We start from the raw sequence: 18,459 nt of genomic DNA on the forward strand, positions 1-18,459 counted from the left end.
GTTGAACCAAAACCAAAACCATAACCATAATTATCATATTTACAAGCATGCTCTACTGCAGGTGGATTTTTTTATTGCTTGTTTCAATATATGTTTTTTCTTATTGTACATTGATTGATTAATTAATCTTTTGCTACAAAAATATGAACTAAATACCTTTTATTAAACTATTCCAATCCATTACTTGGACTTATTGCACCCGTAACTGATGTAGTTGTTTCAGTTTAGATGTTTAAGGTAATCTCATATCCTAGTCTTCCCAACCCTGGCAGTCATTCTGAATGCAGGTTGCGGTTGAATAAAAATTCCACTCAAGGACATATCCCCACTCTGGTCGGATTCCAGTAGAAATTACACATCACTATGCAAACCAGCATAATGTGACTTGCAGGTCTAATGTGGACTGTAAACTGTGAATTTCAGGCCACTGTATTAGGGTTATTATTGTCTTAATTGGGGAGGACAGACTCGTAATGGCTGGAGTGAAATGAGTTGAATGGTATTAAATACATCAAACACAAGGTTTCCATGTGTTTGAAGCCATTCCATTGACTCCGTTCCAGACATTATGATCCATCCTCCCCTTAGCAACCTCCCCCGGGACCGATGCTTGTATTGTTTTTCTCCCAAATTTCGTGATATCCTATTGGTGATTAGTCATTTTCCCATCACTGCAACTCCTGTACGGACTCGGGAGAGGCGAAGGTCGAGAGCCATGCGGCCTCCGAAACACGACCCCGTCAAGCCGCATTGCTTCTTGACACACTGCTCGCTTATCCTGGAAGCCAGCCGCAACAATGTGTCAGAGGAAACATCGTACAGCTGGCGACCGAAGGAGTCACTAGAATGCGATGGGATAAGGACATCCCAGCTGGCCAAACCCTCCCCTAACCCGGACAACGCTGGGCCAATTGTGCACCGCCTCATGGGTCTCCCGGGCACAGCCGGCTGCGACACAGCCCGGGATTGAACCCGGATCTGTAGAGACACCTCTAGCACTACGATGCAGTGCCTTAGACCGCTGTGCCACTCGGGAGGCCCATGCTTGTTTTGCTTTATCAGAAGCACGTGATCAATGATGTCCGAAGCTTTGTCTTGTCGACCAACTACCTGATTGGTTTGGTATTGGTTTCGGTGGAAGACAAAAGGCTGCCCTGTGAATGCACTACAGCGACATAATATATAATCATTTGGCTGTTCTAAATGCTTTTGACCAGCACTTGCCACCAGTGTACACTGTGTTGATCAAAGCCTTGAGTAATGAACCTATTTTCGACACAATTGGCTGGAAATGCTCAATGCTTCAGGAAGCTTTGTTGACCCATCACGATCATGTGTTTTTTCGAAAGGGTAGACTAGTCACTGGACAAAGGTGTCTTTTGTACGCGGGAGTTTTGTTAAGAGCCCCGATGCTCAATCTGAACATTAACACATGTCACTTGCGGTATGGACGCATAAGGACCTCCTCTTTCATATCGGTGAGAAATGATTTTCAAAAAACAAAAGGTTCAATTGATACACACCTTGATAGGGTTAGTGTTCCCACACGGCCGATCTCCATATAACAGCGCTTCTTTACGGAAGACAGAGGTGACCACCTGTGCTAATTAGCTATCTAGCATGTTCCGAAAACCTGTGCATAAGCGTAACTCGGGAAATGTAGCGGAAGTGTAGTTTCTTCGGAAGGAGGCACCCATAGCTGTATGGATCTGTGCTACACTGCTACAGTAAGTGTACTTTTTTATTGGAAGGATTCTTTCTCGCTGATGAAAGATACGAGCCATTTGTTTCGAAAGACATATCGCAAGAGAAAATTTGACCTTCTTAAATGTTAAAACACAGCATCGGGATTGTAGTTCACATGAAAAAGTCGTGGGCCAAGATAATTGCAGAAAACTGTAAGGAGGTAAGAAGGTAGAAGGTCGCCTAGAGTTTTCGAGAGATAGGATAGGGATGTCCCAAGGATCCCGGAGAGCAATGACCGCAATTGGAAGCGAGGATAAAGGAGACCATGTTTGCTAGAGTTTGTGCTATTAGCTATTTTATCTTTTAATGCTTGTTTTATCCTTTTGTCTCTTTGCCTGATTTTAACCTGTCATTGTATTTATCTACACTACCGGTCAAAAGTTTTAGAACATCTACCTCATTCAAGGGTTTTTCTTAAATTTTTACTATTTTCTACATTGTACATTGAAGACATCAGAACTATGAAATGACACATATAGAATCATGTAGTAACCAAAAAAGTGTTAACCAAATCAAAATATATTTTAATATTTGAGATTCTTCAAATAGCCACCCTTTGCCTTGATAACAGCTTTGCACACTCTTGGCATTCTCTCAACCAGTTTCACCTAGAATGCTTTTCCAACAGTCTTGAAGGAGTTCCCACATATGCTGAGCACCTGTTGGCTGCTTTTCCTTCACTCTGCGGTCTGACACATCCCAAACCATCTCAATTTGGTTGAGGTCAGGGGATAGTGGAGGCCAGGTCATCTCTGCGCGGCCGTCCTCCTGCCTAACCTGAGAGAAGTCAATGCAGCTGCTAAGGCCGCAAGTAGCTTATTATACATCAACACAGGGAAGGAGGGCTCCAATATATTCTTCCTTCCTCCCTGCGCATGCGTCCTTCTTCCTACATGCGTGCGCTTCTTCTTTCCTACCTGTGTGACCTGAGTGAAGCCAATGTATATGCTAAAGCCGCAATTAGCTCACTACGCATCAACAAATATGCTCCCTGCGTGTGTCCTCCTTCCTCTCTGAGGATTCCTCATGAAACAAGTTGTCACGACTTCTGCCGAAGTCGAAGCCTCTCCTTGTTCGGGCGGTGCTCGGTGGTCGACGTCACCGGTCTTCTAGCCATCATTGATCCCTTTTTCATTTTCCATTGCTTTTGTCTTGTCTTCCTACACACCTGGTTTCAACTCCATTCATTACCTGTTGTGTATTTAACCCTCTGTTTCCCCTCATGTCTTTGTCAGAGATTGTTTTATGTTCAGTATTCGTGTTTTGTATTTGGTGCGCGACGGGTCCTCGTACCCACTTTGTTTCATTATATTTCGTGGTTTTGGAGTTATGTGTTTTAAGTTATTAAACTACTCCATTCCACCAAGTTTTGATTCTCCTGCACCTGACTTCCCTGCCACCTATACACACGACTGTGACACAAGTACCAGGACATGTTAGGCAAAAACCTGGTTGCCTCTGGCAGGAGGCTGACATTTGGCTGCAAGTGGATCTTCCAGCAAGACAATAACCCCAAGCACTAATCAAAGGGTTAATTGACCACAAAAATCTACATTTTGCAATGGCCATCTGTTTCCAGACTTGAACCCCATTGAAAACCTGTGGTTTGAATTGAAGAGGGCAGTCCATAAGCGCAGATGAAGGATATCACGGATCAGGAAAGATTCTGTATGGAGGAATGGTCAAGATCCCTCCCAATGTGTTCTCCAATCTCATAAAACATTTTAGAAAAAGGCTGTGTCATTATCCTCGCAGGGGGAGGCTGCTAGAGTATTAAAAACAGGGGTGCCAATACATTTTACCTTTGTCTTTTTAGAGATTTTTTTTATTACTAGTTACGCCCTCTACCAAATGGTAGCTATAAATGCAGAGGATGCGCACAGTGCAACAATATGATGAAGAGTGAATATTTCTGCCACACACACACAGGAAAACGGTTCCAAATAAATGACATTACGTGTTCCACCACCCATGTTATTTACATTATAAAATGTCCATGTGGGCTCTGTTATGTCCGTAAAACAACCCGCTCTCTCAAACAGAGAATTAGTGAACATAAAAGTTTATCCAGGATTATCCAGTCGCTGTACATTTCAATGACCTGAAGCATGACATTTCCACCTTTAGATTTTGTGGCATAGAGAAAGTTAAGATATCAGACAGGGGAGGGGATATTAATAGTACTCTGAGTAAAAGAGAATGTTTTGGGATTTTCACCCTCCAGACATTGATTCCTAAAGGACTTAATGATGAAATGCCTATGTATGTTATGTTGTGAATTTGAACACGAAATATGTGCCTATTGTAGATTACTCTGACGTTTTTCGTACGATGTACCCAATGACTAATGAAAATGTTCTATGTCCTCATTGTGGTTTTACAGACGTGTTCAATACGTCTTTTTTATACACTTTTGTAATATTTATGAAATGCATATTGTTATATTTGGTAGCACTTATTTGTTTTTCCTTTGCCTCCAATCCCCTTCGATGTGTAGAACGGATGTGGGTGGTGCCAGGTCTACATAAGGGTGCAATTTTCAAAAAAATACAGTAGAATAGAATCCAGTATATACATATGAGATGAGTAAAGCAGTATGTAAACCATATTAAAGTGACTAGTGTTCCATTATTAAAGTGGCCAGTGATTCCATGTCTATGCATATAGGGTAGCAGCCTCTAAGGTGTAGGCTTGAGTAGCCTGGTGGTAGCCGGCCAGTGATGGCTATTTAACAGTCTGATGTCCTTGAGATAGAAGCTGTTTTTCAGTCTCTCGGCCCCAGCTTGGATGCACCTGTACTGACCTTGCATTCTAAAGTCCACGATCAGCTCCTTCGTTTTATTGACGTGAAGGGAGAGGTTATTTTCCTGGCACCACTCCACCAGGGCCCTCACTTCCTTCCTGTAGGCTGTCTCGTCATTGTTGGTAAACCTGATAATGGAGTCGTGCGTGGCTACACAGTCAAAGGGTGAACAGGGAATTCAGGAGGGGACTAAGCACACATCCCTGTGGGGCCCCTGTGTTAAGGGTAAGCGTGGTGGAGGTGATGTTGCCTACCCTCACCCCCTGGGGTCAGCCCGTCAGAAAGTCCAGAATCCAGTTGGAGAGGGTGGTGTTCAGACCCAGTGTCCTGAACTTGGTGATGAGCTTGGAAGGGATAATGGTGTTGAACGCTGAGTTGTAGTCAATGAACATCATTCTCACATAGGTATTCCTCTTTTCTAGGTGGGTGAGGGTAGTGTGGAGAGCAATTGAGATTGCGTCATCTATGGATCTGTTGGGGCGGGATGCAAACTGGAGTGCATCTAGGGTGGCTGGGATGGTGGAGTTAATGTGTGCCATAACCAGCCTCTCAAAGCACTTCATGATTACAGAAGTGAGTGCTACAGGGCGGTAATCATAGTGGCATGAAGCCTTAAAGTTCTTAAGAAAAGGGATGATTGTTCCTGTTCCCAAGAAAGCTAAGGTAACTGAGCTAAACGACTACCGCCCTGTAGCACTCACTTCCGTCATCATGAAGTGCTTTGAGAGACTAGTCAAGGACCATATCACCTCCACCCTACCTGACACCCTAGACCCACTCCAATTTGCTTACCGACCCAATAGGTCCACAGACGACGCAATCGCAACCACACTGCACACTGCCCTAACCCATCTGGACAAGAGGAATACCTATGTGAGAATGCTGTTCATCGACTACAGCTCAGCATTTAACACCATAGTACCCTCCAAACTCGTCATCAAGCTCGAGACCCTGGGTCTCGACCCCGCCCTGTGCAACTGGGTCCTGGACTTCCTGACGGGCCGCCCCCATGTGGTGAGGGTAGGTAACAACATCTCCACCCCGCTGATCCTCAACACTGGGGCCCCACAAGGGTGCGTTCTGAGCCCTCTCCTGTACTCCCTGTTCACCCACGACTGCGTGGCCATGCACGCCTCCAACTCAATCATCAAGTTTGCGGACGACACTACAGTGGTAGGCTTGATTACCAACAACGACGAGACGGCCTACAGGGAGGAGGTGAGGGCCCTCGGAGTGTGGTGTCAGGAAAATAACCTCACACTTAACGTCAACAAAACAAAGGAGATGATTGTGGACTTCAGGAAACAGCAGAGGGAGCACCCCCCTATCCACATCGACGGGACAGTAGTGGAGAAGGTGGAAAGTTTTAAGTTCCTCGGTGTACACATCACGGACAAACTGAATTGGTCCACCCACACAGACAGCGTTGTGAAGAAGGCGCAGCAGCGCCTCTTCAACCTCAGGAGGCTGAAGAAATTTGGCTTGTCACCAAAAGCACTCACAAACTTCTACAGATGCACAATCGAGAGCATCCTGTCGGGCTGTATCACCGCCTGGTACGGCAACTGCTCCGCCCACAACCGTAAGGCTCTCCAGAGGGTAGTGAGGTCTGCACAACGCATCACCGGGGGCAAACTACCTGCTCTCCAGGACACCTACACCACCCGATGTCACAGGAAGGCCATAAAGATCATCAAGGACAACAACCACCCGAGCCACTGCCTGTTCACCCCGCTATCATCCAGAAGGCGAGGTCAGTACAGGTGCATCAAAGCAGGGACCGAGAGACTGAAAAACAGCTTCTATCTCAAGGCCATCAGACTGTTAAACAGCCACCACTAACATTTAGTGGCCGCTGCCAACATACTGACTCAACTCTAGCCACTTTAATAATGGGAATTGATGGAAATGATGTAAAAATGTATCACTAGCCACTTTAAACAATGCCACTTAATATAATGTTTACATACCCTACATTACTCATCTCATATGTATATGTATATACTGTACTCTATATCATCTACTGCATCTTGCCATCTTTATGTAATACATGTATCACTAGCCACTTTAAACTATGCCACTTTATGTTTACATACCCTACATTACTCATCTCATATGTATAGACTGTACACTATACCATCTACTGCATCTTGCCTATGCCGTTCTGTACCATCACTCATTCATATATCTTTATGTACATATTCTTTATCCCTTTACACTTGTGTGTATAAGGTAGTAGTTGTGGAATTGTTAGGTTAGATTACTTGTTGGTTATTACTGCATTGTCGGAACTAGAAGCACAAGCATTTCGCTACACTCGCATTAACATCTGCTAACCATGTGTATGTGACAAATAGAATTTGATTTGATTTGATTGTGGTCATTTTAAAACATGTGGGGATTACAGACTGGGACAGGTAGCGGTTGAAAATGACCATGAATATGCCTGCCAGCTGTTCTGCGCAGTGGGGAGGGGATACGCCTTATTATCACTATCCACTGCCATATGCTGCTGAATGTTGGAACTTCGAAATTCAGCTCAGGTGTCCATGGTTCTGAAATCTCCACTATTAGCTTAATTTGTGTGTGAGATTATGACCATTCTAACTGTAGAAACAAGCATCCACCACCAGAGGGCGACTAAATATCAGTTTATCAATGGAAAAAGGGAATACACCCGATGATGACGTCTACTAGGCTACTACTGTAGTTGATGATCAAGATGATCATACTAGAACATGGGTCGTTATCAGACAGTTGCGACAAAAGACTGTGAAGACCCTTATAGCTCATCAGACTACACTGATATTCCTATGCGTCCATTTGCTTATGATATTTTGCATAATGAAGGATCCATTGGAAGTTAGGCTATAAACTTATGCAAGGCTGTTTAACAACTATGCTGGTTAATTGATCAACGGGGAGAGAAAAGCTTTTTAAGGACAAGTTCAAGAACCATATCTCATCAAAAATGTCAAGGTTCTTAACATAGTCAACCTATCAGAAAGGGGAGGAGTGAGGGAGAGAGGGGGTGTAGTCTTCTGTGCTCCAGCCAATATGACAGTTTCTAGCCCTTCACTAAAGGCTTATTGCAGCGCGGTCTCTGTTCTAAATGAACTGTTGGGGGGCTAGTAACCCGCCGAGGCAGAGGGGGCTTGCAGTCCGCCGTTATCACTGTGTGAGGATTCTCCTTTAGCAATTTGCCTGACGGAAACGTTTTAGTATTCTGGTGAGTGCCCCCGGGTCTGGCACTAAAAAAGTGAAACTCATTGGCTCGCTATAAATTCTGCTGACGTCAGCGAGGGAGAGAATTATTTTATCCTCCCTATTTTTTTCATTATGCAAACTATTTGTATGACTTCCTCACACACACACACACGCATACATACACACGCAGAAACACACACACGCACAGCTTTCCATGACACCTTCAAGTGAATCTGAAATTACTAGCTACCTACCTAGACACACGTACGCACCTACAAAGAGTGCGCCCACGCATACACACACACACACACAGCTTCACATAAAACACCTTGCGACTGGCACTGAATCTGAATTTACTCGGTGAGTGGGTAACTCATTCACATCCGTTGTAATGTGGGGGAAAGGGGGGAGGTTCCCTTTTCCTTGTCACTAATGTGAATATTATTGTTTTAGTCTTGGCGCCGATTAGGCTATATTGTTTGTGTGCCTTCAAAGGCAGACATGCAATTGCTCCATTAGACATTTTCAGAATATCGTATGATTAAACAAATTGGTCAAATATGAGAACGTGTCTGGGCCTCGTTTCCCAGTTATTAGTGTTTGTCAAACCAGCACATAGAGAAAACGTTCGCTAAGTGCGTCGTTAGACCATGTGTCAATAATGATAAGATCGAAAGAAAAGCAGCGCTGCTCTCGGATCAGCTTCCTCTATTAAAATCTTACCATAGCATTATAATTATTCCACAACACTGACAATACCACCTATGGCTGCAAATATTGAGGCGGCTTATTCTAAATGCTTAGGTTAGAGCGTTGGGCCAGTAACCGAAAGGTTGCTGGATCGAATCTCCGAGCTGACAAGGTCAAAATCTGTCGTTCTGCCCCTGAACAAGGCAGTTAACCCACTGTTCCCAGGTTGGCCGTCATTGTAAATAAGAATTTGTTCTTAACTGACTTGCCTAGTTAAATAAAGGTTACATTTTAAAAAGTTAGGCTACCCTATAAAAATCCACTTAATAAAGAATTCGCACATCATTGCACACATGTTACTTGTTGAAATATATTGAGGCACAAATTACAGACTCTAGTATTAGCTAAATATAATTAAATTGAATGAATATAAAATGCATTTCAATTTGATTGAAATAATTAGCTCTACATAGTCTATAATGTACTTACCACTTGCAGTCATCTCGGTGCAGTCATCTCGGTTTTACTTTGAAGTATCGTTTTATTCTTTGCATTGGCAACTTTGTAAGTGTACACAGCAAACTGGCTAGTGTTACCTAGTGTTGATTTTTCAGTAACATTTCTAGTGTTGGTTCAGGTGTTATATTTAACTGTAAGTGTTAAATTTACACTCATTGGTGTAAAATAACCCCAGAGTTGGTGTTAATAACGAGTGTTATTAGGTAGTCTCATACCTTAACCTTCTTAACCCGCCAGTCATTCTAAATGTTGGATATCCCCACTTTGGCTAGATTCCTATAGGAATTACACATCACTTTGCAAGCCATCATAATGTGACTTGCAAGCCTAAAAAAACATGACTTTCAGGCCAAAGTATTAAGGTAGAACTATGTCCTCAAGATATTAGAATTTGGGAAGGCCACGGGATGAATGGAACAAACGTATAACAAATACAGTCACGGCTGGTAAACTGTACAATTCACTCAAAAAGCAAGATTATCTGAGAAATATGCAAATAAGGCTTTACACTGGAACAGTGTTCACACTGTCAGTGTAGATTAAACATTGAAGGATTTGTGGTGTAGTCAACTTCGTTCTGAAGTTATCAGAGGTCACATAGAGACAGATACACCCCTTGATTCTGTGTTTAGCGGAGATCTTCCGTATATAAAGTGACGTGGAAGGGCAAAAAGCATCTAAAGACTCACTTAGCTGTTCTGAGTGGTCTGAGGCTCTCTGTAAATGACGAGCGTTTTCAAATGCTACTTTTGTAACGATGTTTTTTGGAAAACAGCCTGGCTACTAAAGATACGTCGTAAAATGGTTCTAATGATGATCTTAACGCAACGAAGGCTCTGGGAAAATGAGGTCCCGGACTTGGATTGAAAGTATGTTATAACAGCATTCGTTTCCAGAGACCAGACAGGAAAGCGTTGATGAATGAATAAATAATTGCATTCCCATGGCGTGCAATGAGCTACATCTGGGCTACAATATCTCACATATGAGGGTTGTCCTACCTCCTCTGCTTGTCTTGTCCCCTAAACTGTTGTGAGAAATAAGTTAAATATTGAGTTTCACTTAGTTAGCTAGATTATAGGCTAAAAGCTAAACGCGATTTGGCCCATGTAGAATCTATAGCATATTGGCCTGTGGACAATTTTATAATAGCTAAACAACAGGTTTTTTTGTCAGTAGCGGAGTCTATTCGTCTTTGGTAAAATGATTATGAACATAAAGTATTATAATAAATAATACACCACAAACGTTCGTTATTTTTTTCTCTCTGGACGCTCCACGCTCTCTAGACACCAGCAATGTGGTCCTTGGCGCGCACGTGTGCCCGTGACATAGATGCGGATATCACCACAGCTCTTTTAATGACTGTACGGTGGGAAAAGGGGAAAAGACTACCCTTGCCGAGCAAATGAAAAAAACGTAGAAAGCGGGAGTCCAACAGTGACTTTTACATCAAGCATGCGATGTGGGCGTGAAGCAGAGAGATAGAGAGAGCGAGAGAGAGAGAGAGACGCCCTCGCTTTACAAGGGGTAAACCATTTCACTCCTCTTCGCCACACTGTGTAACAGGCAACGGGAGAAAAAGCTCCCCGAGTGCTGCTGGAAGTTGATGACTATGTGTGATGCTCAGACCTCAACATCGTTTTTCAATCAGAGTTTTTAAGATCTGCTTATGCCAATGGTTTTACCACACGTAGAATGGGATTAACTTGGTCCGGCAAATATATCTCACTGTTTCTTGCTGTTCAGTTAGGTGAGTGACTCTGTCACGGTCGATTCGTTATTGTCTTGTTTTTATATTTGAGTTGATGAATAGCGAATTGTAAGAATTATAGCCAAACTATTTGGAATGTAAACTATTCGATCATTTCAGGAAAAAAAATCTAGATTTTTTATTTCAAGGAATGCATGAAATCAGTTTATTTTCGGGTTGCAATGGGATGCATGCAAACATAGCCACAACAAACCAAATGCTGTCACATTCCACGTTTTAATAGTTATAATGAAACAATTTGAAACCAATTTTTTTTTATTTTGTATTATTCTATGCAAATGCATATGTACATTCGATTGGAAACGTGTATGGGGACGTTCGCACCACAGGAGCCTGGAGGACGGCAAATAATAATCGCTGGAATGGAGTGAATGGAATGGTATCAAACACATGCGTTTGATGTGCTTGATACCATTCCATTGATAACATTCCAGCCATTACTAAGAGCCCGACCTCCCGAATTAAGGTGCCACCAGCCGCCTGTGGTTCGCACAAGTAGGCCAGTGTTTCGTTTGCATTGCATAACGCTGTCAGTGGAAGATGCTGCTCCTTAGAATCCTGTAGTGGCAAGGGAATGAATTATAAATAATTCATGCCATAGCAGCCGAGCCATTGTTGGAAAAACAGAAATGATTTGACTTGACATGCTTTGTGAATGAAACATTTTACAAAAATACATCGAAAGGCAATGACGCTCGTTTAAGATATGAGAGTCTAGCAGGTGCGTCGTTTCTTTTTTCAAACGAAATGCATTGAGTAGGCTATATCGAACTGTCTAATGTATAGTAGGATTTCGAAAAATGTGAGATCATTTTTCATTAACGAATATGACTATTAAACTAAATTTAGTCTACGACGATAACATCATTAAAAAATAATAATAAAAAATCAACAAATGTAGCCAACCGCATAGATATTACGTGTTTATTATATGTATATGGGCTATTTGGCCTATTCCATTTTGAGGCTATAATTTCGAATATATCTAAGAATGTAGGCTTGCCATATCCATTTGTTGCATCGTGTAGCCTATTTGAGATGTGTTATCGGCTAACACCTAGCATTAACCTGGAAACCGGCAACTGGTAAGCTATGGATAGTCGTTTTTATCACTTGGATATTACCTGGTGTTTTGTCTGTGACTGCAGGGTCGTCCGCATCGGTAGCATTTAGAGGGTTATTCTACGTTGATGTGTCGTGTTTGCTTTAGCTCAATCTATAGTGTGGGTGTGAAGGAGTGACTAATAGTAGCATGAAGGCTACTGTAGCTAGCTACAGAGCTAAGAGCTGAGTCTATGCTGAGTGCGAGAAACACGTGTGATGGATTCTCTAAGACACTGTCCTCATTTCACACATTAAAATGAATTTGTCCCTAAAATTTTAATCAGAGGGCATATCCATTTCAAACCTGTTTTTGCACTTGTCAAAATAATTACCCCATTTACAAGAGAATATTATACTCAGGCTACTAAAACGATTGAAACTAGGTTGTCTTGATAGATGCAGTTCTGCATTATAGACTGTATCGGATCGAATGTTAACATTCTATAATTCGAAGGTGGCATGTAGTACATTGCTGTAAACTTGCCATCTTGCATCATATAATTTCTGACCATAATGATTATTGCATTTCGAAGTCGAATATAGAGACAGAGTTTGTGCCAAGTGTGAGCGGCGCGCGGTGAACTGCTAGGCTATATGGGGGTTATGTGTAATTTTACAATGCAAATGATCATATAATCTCGCTCGTTGCCACTTTATAAATAAACCCTGCAAAATGTGTAATGCAAGCAGGTTGCTCCTCGAGATGCAGCGACATTAATTATTGCCTTTCGAATTTACGCATTAATCTGACCTCGACAGAGTCTATTACAAAATCCGCATAACGTATTTGGTGACATTGGATTGCTTGTAGGCTACAGCCCGATTTACTAAAGGGCATGATGGCAATAAGAGTAGCCTCGCGTGTTTTACAACGCTATTTAACGAAAACGTGATGCCTATATTGTCAACATATGACCTAAACCTAAAGCCCTATAACAGAGGTTGTGCATTATTCTGCAACCAATCGACCTGGGACACCATTGTAACAAATGGTCAATCGAGCGATTCTCCCGCGTAACGAACCAGAGATGCTCGGTGCGTCCCACCATTGGCAAACGAAACATGTAGTTCGAGGGGGTAAAAGGGTTGGATTGAAGGTGTGCACGTTTGGCAACAACATTGTCATTTTCTCTATTAAACGAATTATAAAAGACGTAGAACAACCCATAATCTGGTTGAATAAACACAGACACAGATATTACTATGATAGCATAGGGTACCCCCCCACCCCCCCCCCCTTTTCTCACTGTAGCTCGGCGGTGCATTACCTCATCCTCCTTTGTTGCTGTTTTCGCGGCGTTCAATGCTATGGGCTGGGATCTCCCGATGTATTCTCCAAATATTAGTGTATGTTCAAGTGCAAGGAAATTGTTGGACATATTAAAACGAACATTATGTTATGGGAAAACATTCCGATATTTCTTGATAATAAGTTATGTTGCTCATTTTGAACTATTAGTATATGAAACATAGTCTGGCTAACACCTGACTCTTTAAGTCCTCCTGACTATTTGGTGTCACAATGCGTCGATAATGAAGAGGGCTTTTATTGGTTGGCTTTCCTCTATGTTCTTTGCTCAAATTTAGCTGTAGGCCTAATTTAAGATTTTTGTCATTTAAAAAGCATTACAAGAATATTGAGGATTTGATTTTGTCCAATGTAACAGTAAGCAAAATCTGGTCAATTGATAAAGCATACTTTCTTTAACCTTGTTAACTTGTTTTGACCTTGCATTGTTTTTTAGCTGTATAGATGATAAAATGGTGATCTTTTCAGACATTGCAATGAATCATGATAAAAAAAAAAGAGTGCACTAAAATGACAAAAAGTGAACTTGCTTTACCTGATTAATAACTCTGACAGCCCTGTACAAAAGTGAATAAATTATTTCCCCCCCAATTCCAGTTTATCTGCTACATGCGGTGAGAGCAACGGGGAAATGTGATACAGTATTCAAAGGGTTCTCCAATTGCTTGCTGAGACTGGGGGAGAATATGGCTAACTATCCACAGGAGCTGGATGAGAAGGAAAATCTACAGACCATCTGCACGTAAGTTGAATTTAAAAAAGGAAAGGAAAAAAAACATGCAGCATTTCATCAACTCCAAAAAGGATCAAGCAGGCATACCCCACCCCGTATTCCAAACCGGTTGGTGCAAAATGGCATGAGGGCCCAGTTTAACTCGACAGCTCCATTGGATTAGATACAGAGTCGGGTTCAGGGGGGAGCCACGTGCAGGCTCAATATGGGGGAAAAAATGGAGTAGTGGCTTCTTTGAAATGAACAACCAATGTGGAAATGGAATATTATAGCCCAAAAACTCTACATGTGATTGGACGTTAGGGGTGTGAGAATGGGGGATCGACAAGCATGGGTGCTGATGATCTGTCTTTGGCTAGCTAGTTCGCCGGCTCCAGGCGTAAGTGACATAAGTGGTCGTTGAGGGCCCCCGGGCCGTTAGGGCCCCCCCAAAAAAGAGTAGAATACACTCAGAATAGTAGAATATACAAAGTGCTATTCCGCAACAACAAAATTGTGCATCAGCAGTTTTTCTCTTGTTATGTCAGTCACTGACAGTCACTCAATTAGCCATTTCAGCTAACAATTTTTTGTTTGGTAAATTAGTCTAGCCAGCTATCTAAACTTGGAATAATCATGGCCGAATATGTACCAGCCATGTGGCCAGGCACCTGAAGCCCTTTATCTACTTTCCCAGAGTCAGATGAACTCATGGATATCATTTTTATGTCTCTGCATGCTCTTTGAAGGAAGTTGCTATTGCTAACTAGCATTAGCACAATGAGTAGTCTATGGTAACTGCTAGCATGCTAGTAGTTAGCAGTTAGTTTTGCATGTCAATGCTAACTACTATCTCTAACTTCCTTCATACTGAATGCAGAAACAAACATGGTATCCACGAGTTCATCTGACTCTGGGAAAGTAGATAAAGGGGCTTCATTTTCAAAATCTCGAAATATCCCTTTAACATGGCATAAGTTTTGGCAAATTGTGTAGAACTGAAGGAAATTTGCTTTAAAACTGCAAAAATGTCTCTCCACCCAAAGGCAAAATGGTCAAAATTGGCGAAAATGATCTTTAAAACTTAAATGTTTTGCTCTACCTTCAAGAGGTGGGCCTTTAAAAGGTTTTGCCCATGAGGTGGGGGACACAAGCAAATGTCATAAGCAATTGTCAGGTTAAAGCCCCCAAGGGCTAAGGCCGGCCCTGAAGACGGAATAGGTTGTGTGTGTGTGTGTGAGGAGTAGAGAAATTGGAGGGGTTGGATAAAATCACGTGACTTCAGGGAATCTTTTTCAGAGCTTGTGGATTACAACCAATGTAGATTTTGTTTGGCCTACTAGGGAGGTGTTAATACTAGACTATCGACTTTAGGCCTATGCATTTATTACTGGAATAATTTTTGGCGTTCTATTGTTATTAAAACAGTGTTAAAAGAAAACTCTTTACTCTATTTGAATACAGCATGGACAATTGATGAAGAGAGAGAACAGTATTATAACAGTAAAATAATATTCTAACGCCTGTCTTGTTTATTTTGCAATTGATTTGCAGATATTGGGATGACTTCCACTCATGTGCGACTACTGCGCTGGTGGATTGCCAAGAGGGAGCCACAGACCTATGGGAGAAGCTCAAAAAGGAGTCCAGAAACTTAGAGTTCCGAGGGAGCTTGTTTGAACTCTGTGGCGGGGGGAACGGGGCCTCCAAATCCACAGTCGCTTTAGGTCTCATCATACTTCTAACGGCACTTTCCGCCTTAGTGACTTGGCTTGCATTTTAGCAAAAACAAACAAAGAAGAAGATAAAAGGAACAAAAATGCTAGCTATTGACACAAAAATACAAAACAAAAGAGACGTTTGAATTCATTTACACCCAAATGGATTATACTTCATCCGGGGAAGGCGACCTGATTTTGCTAGAGACATTGGCGGGTCGTCTTCCGGGACTGGTGCACCATATTTGTCTGACCTGGGGTCAATTACATTACATATTTAGCAGGTATTGAGTTTAAATTATGATGACATTTAGATGGATCCTCGCCCGTTTACTATTAAAGTCGACGAATAATTATTTATATTAGTAGCCTAGGCCTTGACATCTGTTATTTCAGGTGATTGCAAGCTGCTCATACTCTGTAGGCTAATGCGAGGCGCGCTTAGCCCAACGAAATCTCCAGATCGGTCTCCAATATTCACCATTTAGATATGTTATTTACTTTACTTTGCGAAATGTATCATGTCGAGCCAAGTATAAATGGAAAGGGTTGTTTGAGGATATGATGTTTCTACTTTCACACGATACTAATAGCCTAACTATCACCCTAGAAAAAAATACATGTAAAATAGCATAGTAATACGAATGAAAAAAAGAGTACTCCGGAACGACTACAAGCATTCAATGGTAGTTTGGTTATTACGTGAAAAGTAGCGTATGCCAATACGATGACAAAGTTGGTCAATGTAGAGAACGAAAACAGTGGCTGGAGAGTGATATGACTGTTGCCATTATGTTGGCGCTTTACCCATCAATTTACGAACAAATATAAGTTACCCGTGGGGTATAGTGTAAAAGAAACCATACTTTCCCAAAGTAGGCTACAGTAGCACGAGAACACAGAACGCGAAATCAATAGCTGGATGAAAGGAAATTAAGCTAGCTTTATTTGATGTTGCATAGACCACTTTTTACTGCCTTCAAAATATGTGTATTATGTTTGTTTGTTTTTGGGGATGTTGCGTATAATACCTGACTATTTCAAATCATGTAAGTAAATAAGAGACTATGTATATCAAAGGAATTTTGAAAAGATATATACTAATACTTTATCCCAAACATTTAAAAAAATAGATAGATTATTATATAAAAAATCTGATTGCTAAAAGTACGAAGAATATTAAATAAAACAGTTCATGTTTGAAAATAAGTGTGTGGTTCAGATTTTAACATGTTACTATTTGTAGTTTTGTTCCAAAATGTGTAGCCTACATTATGCTGCCAAAATGTGTACATTGGTACTGTGTAAAACAGCATAGCTGATTTTGACCTAGCTCAATGATGTTGACAGGTGTCTTTGGCAACAAGATATTTGGATGTTGGGTTCATTCATGGCTTTGAAGCAAACGAGATGAAGCAGTCAATCATTTACTATTCACTCGAACACACACACTGAGTCACTTCATTGATTTAGGGAGAGAAAGCAGAAGGCCATATTGCTGTTTGTCTTTCTGGGCAAAAACGTAAAATCTCAAAGCAACTGGCTAATGTGGCTATGAAAAACAGAAACTGTCTAGGAAAAATAGAAACATTGAAACAGGCTACAGTATTTAGAAGAAAAATACTTATTTAAATATGTCCAATAAAGTATCCTAATGTGCAAAAGATGAATTGAAATCGAGATTAGGAGTGGCAGGCGACAGGCGTTTGCGTTGCATGAACCTTAACGATTAATAAAAAATATGTCCCTAAGGAATGAACGTTGTGGGCTTCAGCACGTGATTATTTTTATATTTAGGTCTATGTTAAAATGTGGTAAAGCAATATGAAATACATATATATATATTTTTTTTACTAATATTGCTCACACATTTCGTCAATCAGAAGCTCATTGGTATTTCCTTTCCCCAATGGAATACACATTTGATTTCAAAAGCATGCATTAATATGGATGAAAGCTGTATGAATGACTGTCTCTCCTTCCAAGAAGAGAAAGAAACCTACAAACCTGCCTCTATTTTTCATTTATTTTATTTTAGCAAAATTATGAATTTGCATGCAGTTTTTGTAGATTATATATTTTTTATCGGTAGGGCCTATAACTACACGCCTATTACGTCATATTCCCCCCTCGAAATAACAGAAAATGCGTTTAGCCTATTTCCATTTTTTCTACAGGAGATTAGCATAATTATAAAAATTCAAGCTTTAACAGAAATATTTGACCAGCTTTTATCGCCTCCGTGAGATATCCTCTTGAACTCCTCATTAAAAATGTATGCTACTCCGGAGGTTCCAGCTAGTTCTATTCAAAGCATAATCTCAAAGGGGTTAATTAAGGCGCCACCTGTTATAGCCTATACTGTGACCTATAACGAGCCCTACGTTTTGCCATTTCCTGTGATAGTAATATTACTATAATAACGAAAACCTTAGATACATTTTAAATGCGAACAATCACAATTTGAATGCTACAATAATCATAGCCTCATATCTTTCTTCAAACGAAGCATGATACCTTATTTGGTTTAAAAGAAAGATGGCATTGTTTTTGCATAGAATAATTGAAGTAGGCTAATATCACTCTGACACGTTTTCGTTATTAAAGTTTTTAACAGCGTGACAGAAAGTGTGACTATACATACATACTATATAAATTCAAACTACAGTAGACTGATCAAAATGTAAAAAACTATACAAAAATAATGTCCAACTGTGATTAGCCTATCTTACAGTACATGGCATATGATATGTACATGACAGAATTAGCCTATAGGCCGATATGATTTTATCAAAGCACATACTTCTCTAAACATGTTTCTATTCAAGTGTTTAATGATACTGTTGTCTCTTTAGCTATTTCATATCAGGTTGTGAG

General features: G+C 41.0%; 1 protein-coding gene across 1 annotated transcript; it reads left to right on the plus strand.

Moving 5' to 3' along the window:
* Positions 1 to 10,550: 10,550 nt before the first annotated feature.
* LOC120028032 (neuritin-like) lies at positions 10,551 to 17,342 on the plus strand. Its single transcript, XM_038973162.1, has 3 exons — positions 10,551 to 10,718; positions 13,750 to 13,894; positions 15,419 to 17,342. The coding sequence occupies exons 1-3, from the start codon at positions 10,664 to 10,666 to the stop codon at positions 15,645 to 15,647; spliced, it is 429 nt and encodes a 142-aa protein (XP_038829090.1). The 5' UTR covers positions 10,551 to 10,663; the 3' UTR covers positions 15,648 to 17,342.
* The last annotated feature ends 1,117 nt before the right edge of the window (positions 17,343 to 18,459 follow it).

The sequence above is a fragment of the Salvelinus namaycush genome, chromosome 33 (assembly GCF_016432855.1).
Source record: "Salvelinus namaycush isolate Seneca chromosome 33, SaNama_1.0, whole genome shotgun sequence".
Lineage (NCBI taxonomy): Eukaryota > Metazoa > Chordata > Actinopteri > Salmoniformes > Salmonidae > Salvelinus > Salvelinus namaycush.